This window comes from Strix uralensis, chromosome 8 (assembly GCF_047716275.1).
Source record: "Strix uralensis isolate ZFMK-TIS-50842 chromosome 8, bStrUra1, whole genome shotgun sequence".
Classification (NCBI taxonomy): domain Eukaryota; kingdom Metazoa; phylum Chordata; class Aves; order Strigiformes; family Strigidae; genus Strix; species Strix uralensis.
In genome coordinates, this window is record NC_133979.1 from 1,147,404 (window position 1) to 1,160,193 (window position 12,790).

Genomic DNA, 12,790 nt, shown 5'->3' on the forward strand with positions numbered 1-12,790 from the left:
GAAAGAATAGAAAATTAGGGTTTTCTTACAATAAATCTTTGTGCAAGCGCATATGCTAAAATTTATGAAAACTTTTGGAAAACAATCATTTGTAAAGTGGAAGGTTTTCCAGATGCCAGGGGATCCGATGATTGCAAACTGAAAAGTCGTATAGATTCTCAATTAGTGGCAAATGGAGTTCATCACTGGTTTTAATAACCCTCATAAGCACATTTTAATTTTTCTATGTATTTGTCATAAAAACTAATTATTATGTCCAAGCCATAAAAAGAAGAACAATAATCTATTTCTTATGTCATGTTAGTGATTTCTAGATATTATGCAAGTTAATGAAATCAATATGCATATTAGGAAAGCAAAGCGATAAATTATTCTGTCTGCAGAGAGAAATCAGTGTTTCACCTTATTTTTTTCAGTATCTACAGCAGACAGCTCAGGTCCCAAAGGTCCCTACCCTGCCACTGCAGCAACGTGGGGTTCAGAGGCAACCCCCCGCAAAATGCAGCATCCTTCTCTGCTGCGGGCAGGCTGCCCCCTTGCCTGGGCGGTGAGAAGCCTCGGGGGGCTGTGTTGCCCCCCCCCCCAAGGAAACATTTCTGATGGCAGCCAGGTCAGTCCCATGCTCCCATCGCTGCTGTGCCTGGGGGTGAGTGGGGAGCTGAGCCAGGGACCTGCTGCTGTCTGTTTGTGGGGTGAATCGCTGGAGATTTTTAGCCCAAGTCAAGTGATGAGGTTTTATCTCTGATAAACATCTAAAAAAATGAAAACAAGGCAAAAAAAAACCCCATGTATTTTGCATTTTCACAGCTAAATTTAGAAATCTTTTGACATTTTAAAAGGCAGATGCATAGAAAATACTACAAAATCTGTGTATACCTGGAGAAAAAAAAAAGTATATTCCAAGGCGGGTTCTCGGAAGATCTGGAGATGGTCTCGGTGCCTTTGTGCCCCTCACCAAGGGCTGCTCTGTGCTGGTGGGAGGAGGAGCGTGGTGTCTCCACCACCCTCTGCTGAGGCCATTCTCCCTGGGGGGTGGGAAGGGGTGCGTGGGGTCCAGCAGCCTTGTGGGATCAGAGGGTCATCTGCTCCCAAATGCCAGAGAGGAACATCCAATCAGGAAATTAGAATGCAAGGAGCCTGAGAAGATAATAATCCCCTCCTCTTCTGAGCTCTTCTTTTAGATTTTGGCTGTGAGTGCAACTCAGGTAGTGTTTCCTGACTACTAATGGTAACAAATTACATGGAGATAGCGGGTTTTATTATCACCAAGGAGTCCTCAGTGCTTTACAAGCTTGTCAGCACATCATGGACAATCAGTCCCCACCACTGAGGATGGGTGGTGAGGTCTTGGCAGCTCAGAGCAGCATCACACCATGCGGGCAGGGAGGCACCAAACTGGGTGGTGGGGAGATGAGGACAAAGCCCACTTTGAGGGCAAAACCCCATTTCGGCAGCGTTCTGCAGCTCACAGCAGTTTTTTGAAGAAAGCTGTGGGGTCCTTCCTGATGGCAACTGCCAAGAGCCTCCGTTTTATTTGTCTTCAAGGCCTTGAGATTTGGACGGTGGGTTGTTATCACTTATGAGCCGGTTTGGAGCTGATGGACTGGGTCCAATGAATTGTACTTCAGTGTCATCAGGGTGGAATAAAATTATGATTGTTATTATTAACGTTATCATTATTATTGCACACTTGGTTTTATAGTAGCTCGCTATTAAGGCTTGTCTGAACTCCATTCTCATGCCATTTGTTTTAATTGCTTTTGGAAACAGAAACAAATTTATTTCTCTCTGTTACAAACAGCCCAAGGGAAAATAAACATGTCGCCGTGTCCCTCATGCCACACTCTATTCGCATGCGCTGCTAATAAAGGTGATTCATTCATTTAACGCTGGAGTGGATATAAGCTTTGGTAAATATTTAAACAAAACACTGTGCAAGCCAGCTAGGTAAACAACTTTTTTGAGTCTGTTCCCTGGTTTTTTTGCTATCATATAATGTTGACAAATTACTTATTAAAGCGGAGTATGGTAACTATTCTCAACAAAGAATTGGAGAAAGGAAATAATGGAAAATGCCGAAATTTTCCTATTACTGGTTGTTTACAGAAACCTTTCAGAAAATGTGTTCATCCAGGAAGACGTGGGGGAAGGTGGAGATGTAAAACTGAGTAAGGGTGGGTTTGCACATTAGGATCGTACTGTAGCACTGGGGATGTTGCGTTGCCCGCCTGACTACCTGTGAGGGTGAATTATCATTTGCTCCTCCGTGTTCCTCTTTTGCTCCATATTTTTCTCTCAGTCAATCAAATTTCAGCAGAGCAATGTAATAGACTGCATTTAGGACAGAAGATGAAGCTTCACTGAACTGGAAATCTTTTTCCAGAATCTTTAGCATCACCTTAAATTTCATCAGCAAAGCAAAAAATAATAATTTCATTTTTCTCATTTGCTTTAGATAAATCCCTCCTGTCGAGGGAGGGATTCCAGCTTTGGGGCAGTCCCTCGGGCTCCTCGCTCAGTCCCTTCACCCCACTGTCCCCACAGTAGGGTGGTTTGATCACAGTGTAGAAAGCAGGTTTGATTGCCTCCTTTATTTAATTTCTACAAGCAGTCTGTATACCTTCTCCTAAATGGGAAAGTATTCATTTAAAAACATCGTAAGAAAAAATGTCAGATGACTCTGAAGCACTTTTCATTTTGCACCCCTGTGCAAAATGTACTTGGGAGTTTAATTCCTCTTTCATCCTTGCTTATTATCTTGTTTCTTATGCATTTCTTTAATCCGTCTACTGCATAAACATTTATTTGCTGCTCTATTTAATTTTTTTTCTGACCTTCACAGTTGTCATGTGGGATGGGCGAAAGACTGCAGTTGTTGAAATGGAGAGTAGCTCTGCAATGGATTTAATCTGCACTCAAAGCTCAGCTTAGCAGATATTAAAAGCTAATTCTGCTCATAGATCAGAGTCTTTAGAGGTATCATAATAAGTATGTATGCAAACTAAATATTTTTAAATTCTTATTAAATATTAACTTTCCATTGTGATTATGCACAATGTGATTATTCCAGTCATAATTAATAAATTCCACAGATTTTAGTGATTTGAATGTAATGATCCCTATCAGTCAGTAAATAGCAGAAAAATTAGCAGCATACCAATATACCAGAAATCATTATTTGTCTCAAACTGTGAGGTTCCAGAAACACTTACTACAGAAGCCCATTGCTATCATGGGAAAGAAGAACTTCCTAGGAAATTACTGATAAAAATAAAATCTACAATTTTTCATGAGCAGCAGATCACATTGTATCATTTCTGTAATTTTACAGAATTACATTATACAGCAGGACTGCACTTCTGTGCTTGCTTGTGTGTTATTTTAGTTAATGCATGGCTTGTATTCATTTATTTTCTAATTCTATTTTGGAAATGTGTAAAGGATGCGACCTGCTCAATGTCATTGTAATAAGACTTATGAACATCTTCTACTAGATTTTATTTAATTTTCCCACTATAAAACCTAGATTAAAGAGAGCCCAGTCAATTAGAGAAAGAACAAAGCATGTACTTAAAAGAAAATCACTTAATCTCCACTCTGTGAGTCTGGAAAATTCTCCATCTTCTACCATGTCACAGTTCAAGTCTTCCCTTAGAAAGACCGCAGAATTCCTGATAAGCCTCAAAAAGAAACAAAAGCGTGCGCACTTCTTTTGGATCAGACCTTCGAGTCTTTAGCAAAATCTGAAGAGGGTTTGTCCACTGGGATCTTGTGTCCCTCGAGGAAGGATGATAGGGTCCATGTTCTGTAGTGCTGAGTACAGAAAATAACTGGGTATAAAAAACTGGCTCAAACACTGTGTTGTACTCGCAGAGCTTCCTGCCTGCGATTCCTTCTTTTTGTCATATTTAAAGCTCAGTCATGGTTCTGTAATGGATCATCTCACAGGGCAGGGGGAAAAAGAGTTCACCGAGATACAGACACGGATAATAAAGTCAGAGAGGAGGGTGCTGCAGTGGAAGGTGGTGGACTTCCAGTGGGTGCTGCTGTTGGGAAAATGGTCATGGATTGTGACATCGGGGAGGAATCGTGACAGCAGAGAGTTTCTGTCTCCCTAAGAAAAATGCAATAAGCCGCAGATGTTTGTAAGTGTAGTCTCATATATAGTATAAAAGCTGTTATACCGTACATTTTGCGTATTTTGGATATAATGGACAGGGGCATGAAGCACTGCCAGCAGGGACCATGTGCGCTCACGTCCCGTAGGCTCTGAGCCGCTGCAGGAAGAGAGTCGATGGTGTTGATTTGCCCTTTGGCTGGAAACGTCTGACTCTGAGATTCCTGGGAAGGAGTGTGGGATATTATTTGGAGGAACAAATTCCTTCTGTGTGCAGGGGAATGCCAAAAGCTGTCGCATCCTGTCTGTGCCGATTGCTGCAGGCAGCGATATCAGAAAATCTGTAAAATAGAAGAAACCTGGCGGGGCTGTGCCCTGAGGACATGGCGTTGCCCCTCGCCCCTGCGGGCCCCCGGGCCGGTGGGTACCCCCAGGGCCGGTGGCTGCTCCAGGGGAGGCACGCGGGCTGCCAAAACCCCTATGCTCAGAGGGTGTTTGTGTGCTCTCGAGGGGAGGATTTTGCCTTCGGAGATTTGTCACGGCTTTTAGAAATCTGCGTTTGGTGGGACGTTGATGGTTCTGCAGAAGCAAAGGCTGAACCGCAACAGCCCGAGGCACTTGGGTGACGCGCGGCTTCGCCGTGGCCGTCCCTCGCTGCCCTCCACCACAGCTTGCACCCCGAGCAGCGTCTCCTGTGCTCAAACACATGAGGGGTTCGATAGAGCCCAGCCCAGGGGGGCTGCAAAATGTGCTGGGTGGTGCTTTAGCAAACACTGGTGCACGTTGCTGTTTGCCCGTTCACAGTCAGAAATGGATAAGCATTTGCACAGATGGTTTGGTCAACAAATTATTTCCAGTCGAAAAGAAATGGTCAGTTAAGTCGCTGAAAGCACCATCTTCTCTCCCTCCCTCTGTGTTTATTGCTTAATTATGAAATTATAATTAGGAAAAAAACCAAATCATCATTGCTGACAGAGAGGTGGGGGATGCAGCCCAGCACTTGCATGAAGAACTTGAGGGTATTGGGGATTCTGGAAAAGAGGCTATATAATGCTTCTCCTTCACCAAAAAAGTCACTCTTTCTTGAAAAGGAAGCATACGAAGCTTCAGCTAAGGCAGTATGAGCACAAAAGCTATTCTTACACCACCTGGGAGGGATGAAGCAGGTGATTCTTTCCATTCTGGTGATAAAATCTCTCTTGCCAAACTCCCAGATGTAACATTTCTGTACTTATAATCCAGTTCCTCTCACAGTTTTTATATGTTCTATTGGGATAGGTTACATTCTGTATATAAGATGGGATTGATTAAATTATAATGTAATCTATGATTCTATAATCTGGAAAGGGAGTTGGCTACCATATGATTTAATAAATGTTGCTATAAAAAATGTAGTTCATAACTTGTCATCACCTTTATCTCAGGAAACCTTTGGAAGAAACAGAGCTGTATGTCCAGCCACATATGTTGTAATGTTGATACTACGTAGACTTTGGTTGGACATTTCAATGGGGGGTACGGTAAGGCAGCATGTATTTTAAGAAACAAGATGGGTGCACTTAGGCTGAGGCCCCAGATTTTTTACCTAATTCAAAATTGTGATGAAAGTAAGACATCCTTTCCCACGTTCAGAAAAGCAACAGCAACTAAAAAGCAGCTCTACCCTACAGTCATTGCCACTACACTAGTGAGCTTTGCCATGCTGCATCATTTACGTACACGTGAATGTAACTAAGAATATAATTCCAGTCCTTGAAAATGAGAAATGAGACGCTGCAGTGAACTATGGACTCAGTGTCAATCCCCTGCAAAATAATGGCATGCCTCATTCTGAGCTTCAGGAAGAAGCAGGAGCCAGAGACTCAATTCCTATTAGCATCAATCAGTCAGGCTTCAGGGACAGCAGATCTGGACAGAAAGCAGCACCCCAAAGAGCCAGGTGAAAGAGCGGCTCTTTGTCAGCCACCGGTGGGGAGGTTTGTTTTGGGAAAGTCTTAAGAGAGCTGCTGTAAGGTAGAACAGAGGGTGCTGTTAGAGCAGGTCCCTTCTGCAGCAGAGTCCTGGAGACACTGCCCTTCTCCCCTCCTGCTGGGGACACCAGCTTTTACCCACAAGCTGTGCCGTTTTAAAGAGGGAATTATGAGGAGGTTCCCATAGTATGTGCAATGGGACCAAGAGGAGCCTCCAGGCATTTACAGTGTTGTAGCAGCATGGGTAACTGGTATTTTTAACCATGCAGGAGATGCGTGCAGCAAGCCATCCTCACCCCTTCAGTGCCTCCTGCCCCCTCCCTCCCTCCCCAGCTGGCCACAGCAGGAGCTGGAGGGATAATGGGAATAATGGGTGATGATAACCGCACAGGGAACGAGCAAATAAAGCTGAGATGAAGTAGTGGGTTTTCCTCTCTACGTGGTGTTGGTAAGACTCTTGCTAGGCTGTTATGCCCTGTTCTACTGTTCACATTTCAGGATGATTCAGAGACTCCTTAAAAGAGAGAAACAAATGTTATCTAGGAAGCCTTACAAAAATTAAGCTTGTGGTGCTCAAATCATCTGCAGAGAAAGACGAAGAGGTGATTTATCACCTTGTGCAGGTCCTTAGTTATAGGAAAGATACTTGATAGTAAGGGGGATGTTCAGCCTTGCAGACAAAACATAATAAGATCTGATTTCTGAAAGCTGAATTTAGTGGAATGCAATTTTGAACTAAGATGTCCTTTCCCGGCAGTGAGGGGTATTTAGTCGCTGAAAGTGCTTACCAGATGTGGCAGTGTGAGCACCACCTGGAACTGCCAGGATAAGACAAGACAGATTTCTAAAACATGTACTCTAGTCAGGCTTCTGGGAAACTTTCTAAAGCCTGTGACTATCTGAGCTCAGATTAAATTACCCTAGTGACCCCTCTGGCCATATATTCCACAAATATGTTAATACAGTTGAATTTCATTCATATCAAATTCTACGTTCCATAACCATGGCTTACATGTAGAATCACCAGGGAAAGATTTTCAAATTGTTTGCCATTATGATTTTATCAAAATTAAAATAACTTGACAAAATACCATAGATTTGGGGTTTGAACACGATAGGCAAAACCTACAAGAAGGAAGGGGAGACTGACAGCCAAAGTCAGTGGCTATCCTGAAACAAGGAGGAGAGGGAAAGAGCTGGAGCTGCAGGAGGAAATCCAGGGCTGGGAGGCTGAACATTAGGGAAAAAGGGCTGCTTTTTGTGAGAAGAGGACTCTTGAAAAGGAGGCGAGTGATAAAGAGCAAATAAAACCTGATGAGGAAAGGCAGAGGAGGGCATAGACAACATTTGCATTATGCAGCAGAGAAAAGAGTAGACTGTGTTCTTTGTCTTGGAAAAGAAGTCTGGTTCATCTGTGTGAACTGAATGAAATCCTATTACTTCAGTTCTAGATTCCTGCCCATGGCGGGACTGTCAGTGTATTTTCTTTGGAAATTGGTATTTTGGGAGATACGAGTATAATTGCTTATACGATCCAGCTTTTCTGCTGGATCCTTATGCCATGCTGCTCACAGGACCTACAGTAGTTAAGCTGGAGGACCAGCAACAGAGCATGCCACGAGCTCCTCATTCCCACTGAAATGGACGTTATATTACCAATCCATTTTTATCAGTGACACTAATTAAATCAGTATGCTGAATAGTGAGTGGATATTTCATCCACCCGTTTTCTGGTGACAGATGCAGGGAAGAGACTGGACTAAACCTAATCCCAACCCTGGTGAGTACCAGGAGACCTTTTAGTTTGCTGTAGTTTGTACTGGCCACCCAGGTGCCACCGTGGCAGCACAGCAGGCTCCCACCACGTCCTCTGTGTTTAGCAACAAGTTTAAGGCAAATAAAACTCATCTGGATGAATAGCATTAGGCATCAGGTGTGAAAAATCCCTCCATGGTACTGCTTCAGTAATGCTGGAACCGAGCAAATCTCTCTCTTTTTCTACCTTCAAAGGTGCAGAACCTCGAATAAGAAGTTTAATGCTGTTGGAAATCTTATACCGTAACATTTACTTAATCCAGAAGATATTTTCACAGTTTCAAATAGATATTGCGTCAATCGGTTGTATATATTTACTTGTGAGAAGAACTGTTTTGAGTTATTTGATTCCTTTACTTGACTTTCTGGAAGTACATTCGTTCTTGAAGGATAAAGAAATAAGTGGTTCAGATTTAAGAAGATATTTTTAAAATATTGTAGACTGAATGAAGCCACTGCCTATGCCCCATTACTCATGATATCCTGCTCTCAGATGGATTTCTGCATTTCAGATAGAATGATCCCTCACCAGCTGTCTTTAGGAAGTAGATTTATTTTTCATCCTCTGTGCACATAAATAAGAATTCCTTTCAGTGTTTTGTCTATTGCCAAGCTGAAATGTTGATGGTATTTAACTTGAGCTGGGACGGGGGAGTAGAGGGGAGCCACATTAACAACGCCCCATTTTGGGGCACCCCAAGGAAGGGTCACGTCGTGGGACAGCTGACGCGGGGTGGCCATGTTGGTGGTGGCTGCTCATGGTCTCCTTCAGGACAGGAGAGACTTCTGCAGAAGGAAGTTGAGTAACAGGTTCATTGCAGGGGTCTGCAAAGAAATCTGATTTAAAAATTATCCCTTTACATGGAAATAACCCTTCTGTATGTTTCAGCTCCTAAAAGTGGTCTGTAATGACCTCATGCTTTTTCAGGTCATCAGTTGAAGTAGGGAAGAGTGGATTGTCACCTTTGTGAGTTAGTCCATGGCAAATTTAGAAGTACAAGTTACTGTGTAACTTGTATGTACTGCTTGAACTTCAAAGGCGAGTAACACTGAGCTTCACTGCTTTAGGAATTGGGAAAGGTTCAGGCTTCCCCAGACCTTCATTTTCCCTAAAGACAATGTTCCTCTGCTGGTTAAAAACACTTTACACAGACTTTTAATTTTCTTTGCTTACAAGTGCATAGCCACCAGTAAGCACTGAGAATTTCCAGCTTCTTTAAGTCTGTCTGAGCCCAGCTCGTTTCTATGACTGAAATATTTTCAGTGACTAGACCAGGGAAAGGGCTGGAGAACATCTGTGGGTGGAGAGCCCAAAGCCCACAGAACCAGTCTGTGTGTGTGAAAAGGCTCTGCCCTTTCACAGTCCGTTGAAGGGATGCTAACCATCTACTCCAGGTTGCAAAGGTGTATGCATGGGTTCAGATGGGGGGATTTTGGCTGTGACAAATTGGAACAAACCAGTGGGACAAGACTGTGGCGTTCAGGAGAGTAAAGCTCCAGTTGGACAGAAACTTTGGTTAGGAAAATGGCTTACAAACATTTCCCCCCCCCTCATTTTAGTAGTACCCATCTACCTTGCAGAGCACTGTCATTTTAAAGCAGTCCTTACAGAAGGTTCTGAAACACCCCCATGTAAGATATGTATCTTTTACTGTTATTTGTATAAAATTTGTTGTTTATCGTCTAGAGAATGGTGCTTTTCAGAAACTTCCATAGGGTATGACTTGTTACCACATTGATTTGATGTCTATATCAAACGTAATAATAAGACATGTAAAGAAATACATATTACTTTAGAAAGAAAGAAATCCACAATTCCTGCCTTCATTGCTGGGACCCTGAATTCCTTTCCTCCCTGTGTAACATTGCAAGAAGTAAAGCATTCCCTTGAGGTTAGGCCCTTTAATGCTTTCCATCATTTTCCATCCATGTAGAATTCTGTTCTCTTATGCCCAGATGTAAAAATAGTACAGAAAATGTAGTTTAGTGAAAAATTCTGCTGGTGAAATGAAAGAAAAAATGTAGCTTATTTTTTCTTAGCCATGTTGCTACTGCAAGCCTGAAAGCAATACAAAGCAACAGAAATAAATGTATTTTAGTCTTCTCCATGAACAGATGTGACTCCAAGTACACACAGAGTAGGTGTAATAGGCATCATTGTTTTTAAAAGTACAAGAAAAATTTAAATTCACCCCCTTTTCAAACTGTCACATGAGCAAGCTCAACCATCTCTTAAACAAGAGCACCCATCAGTAGCAGTTTACTGGGAACTCGATAACGACACCTGCTTTGCACAAAATAGAGGAAATGGCTGCTTTCTTATTTGTAGCATTTTGAATCCACAGCTGAGCTTCTGCAGATGTGATGGAAATAGCAGTGGCCACACCTAAACAAGGTTTTTGCAGGGTTATATTTCAACAAGTGCATGTATTTATATCAGTAATGGCAATATGGGTATCCCAGCTCTCCTCAGCTATCCGTGCTCTGGCGGGATTGTGCTGATTCAGCAGCTTTCCGTTACAGCTTTCTCCTTGTTTCCTTTCAGTTTCTCCGAAGATATTTCGTATTTCGAGTGACATCGTTGTGAACGAAGGCAGCAACGTTACTCTGGTGTGCCTGGCCACGGGGAAGCCAGAGCCTTCCATTTCTTGGAGACACATCTCTCCCTCTGGTAAGCACAACTCCGTCTTCAGAAGAGCTACCTGAAGCTTTCTGTAGCATTTCACCAGTAATGGGCTTTGTGTTTTCAGTTTTCAGCAGCGTGACAGCATCACTTCTTTATGCCTTAAAAGGTGTGTGCCGAACTAGGCTTCTGGAGAATAAAAGCTTCTTCAGATTTCAGCTGAGATCAGTGAAAACTATAATGTGACTGTAACATAGGAATGTAGAAATAAAGGCACCCTAAATATCTTTTTAAGCCCATTTTAACAGACTGTAGGCATTTATCAAATAATTCCAATTAAAACCAAACCAAGGAAATAATCAAGAACACACAGTGCGCTCTAGAAGTAGGCGTGAAAGTTAAAAACATTAACACATCATGCAATAGATTTAGTTTAATGTAACTACCATGGAACCATTATTCCATGATACAGCATAGTTTATTAGAATGGTTTTATTGAACAAATTAAATTACACATATGAAAAACTGCAAACAAAATGGCATCCCAAAGCATAATTTCCATTTAGTATTTCTGTTTATACTTTTAATTCCTCACAGCATATTTAAAGGAAAGCTTCTAGCTACCATTACAGGCACCTCTACGGAGGCACGACAGAGCAGGATGTGTCTCGCTCAGGGGTGGGGACATCCCCGCTCCGTATCTCAGAGCTACCGGCTCTGGAAATCCGGGTGGGTTTTGTGTTTCTGGAGGAGATGCTCCCCACTTCCAGCTGGCAGTGGCATGCAAGACTGGTATTGCACTGCTTCGCTGATAGGCACTCCACAATGGTAATTGATTTTTGCAGTGAAGGTCTTTCTGTTTGCCCACACAACTTTTATGAAATCCAAGTAATTGCAGGGAAGAAGAGTTTCATGGACTGTCACAGCTTACTGCAGTGTCTCATAATCCTGAGTAACAGTTTGCTTTACAAAGCAAGATCTGAAAAAAAAAACCCAAACCACAACAACTTTTGACCTTTAAGACAATGACAATGAATTCTGCTTGAAGTGTCCATCAAGGGACTAAGAAAAAAAATTCAGTTGTAGCAGAAAATGGATTTTAACTAAATGTCAAATAAAATTTTATTGGAAACCGTGGTGATACTTTTAGAGTAATAGCTTAAAGCATTAGATCGTCTACGGAAAGGAGCTGTTACAATTTTCCTGGAGAGGAAAAAAGCAGAAAAGGAGAATTAGTGCACTTAGGCTGGAGAAGGGGTCTGAGGAGGAATTAGATCCCCCTCATCTTGAATTCAGACAAAATTAGTGCACGTAATCACAAGGGCTTTCAGTGAACCCACTGATTTTGTATCTTGACCAAAGGGCTGAGAATGAGGACTGAGAGGAAAAATGTGATCATTCAGCTGCAGACCCATTACACTTACCACAACGAGAACTGAAAATGAAATTTGAGGAGAAGGCTAATCAACGGTATCATGGTACAGGGAGAGTCAATCAAAGTGCTCACGGTGCAATGATGATGTGCCGAGCGCCCAGCACAGCAGACTGTGGGCAGACGGGTGTGATTTCTCACCACCGAAGGTTTAAGGGCAGGCAGTTGCCGCCTGTGCTTTGTTTCCCTTCCCTTGCCCAATGCCTGCTTCGTTCTGCCTTCTCAGCCCTTCCTGGAGGTGCATATGAATAGCATCCGTAGGAGACAGCAACATTCCTTTACCATCTACTCACTGTTTCAACCTCTCCACTGGAACATCTTGATCAAGTAGCTGGCAGGTGATCCCACAAATCCCATACACCTTCTCCTCTTAGGATTTTCTTTGGGGATGGGTGGCTTGTTGGACTGGCTTTGCCACATCCCTTACTCTCTCACCAGGAAGCAGTAGGTTAGATGAAACACAAACATGGCTTTACAAATCTGGTTCTTCAAAAACCAGGAAAATCACAGAAGCGAACCACAGACTGGCTGAGGTGGGCAGGGACCTCTGGAGAACAACAGCTGGTCCAACTCCTGCTCAGAACATGTCCAGTTGTGTTTGAGTATCTCCAAGAATGGAGTGGCCACAGCCTCTCTGGGCAACCTGTGCCAGTGTTTGATCACACTCACAGTAAAAAAAGCTTTTTTTCATGTTTAAAGGGGATTTCCTCTGTCTTGAAGAGAGCCTGCTGCCTCTTGTCCTGTCACCAGCATCTCAGAGGAGAGTCTGGATCCATCTCCCTTACACCCCCATCTGGTGTAGGACCCCTGGAGCCCTCTCCTCCCAGGCTGAG

The 12,790-nt window shown here is 42.9% G+C and overlaps 1 protein-coding gene across 1 annotated transcript in view; it reads left to right on the forward strand.

Moving 5' to 3' along the window:
• NEGR1 (neuronal growth regulator 1) overlaps positions 1-12,790 on the forward strand; it is a 290,225-nt gene that overhangs the window by 171,359 nt on the left and 106,076 nt on the right. The window contains exon 3 of the mRNA XM_074875772.1: positions 10,448-10,573. Within this exon, the coding sequence (XP_074731873.1) occupies positions 10,448-10,573 (126 nt within the window). The remainder of the gene's footprint in view (positions 1-10,447; positions 10,574-12,790) is intronic.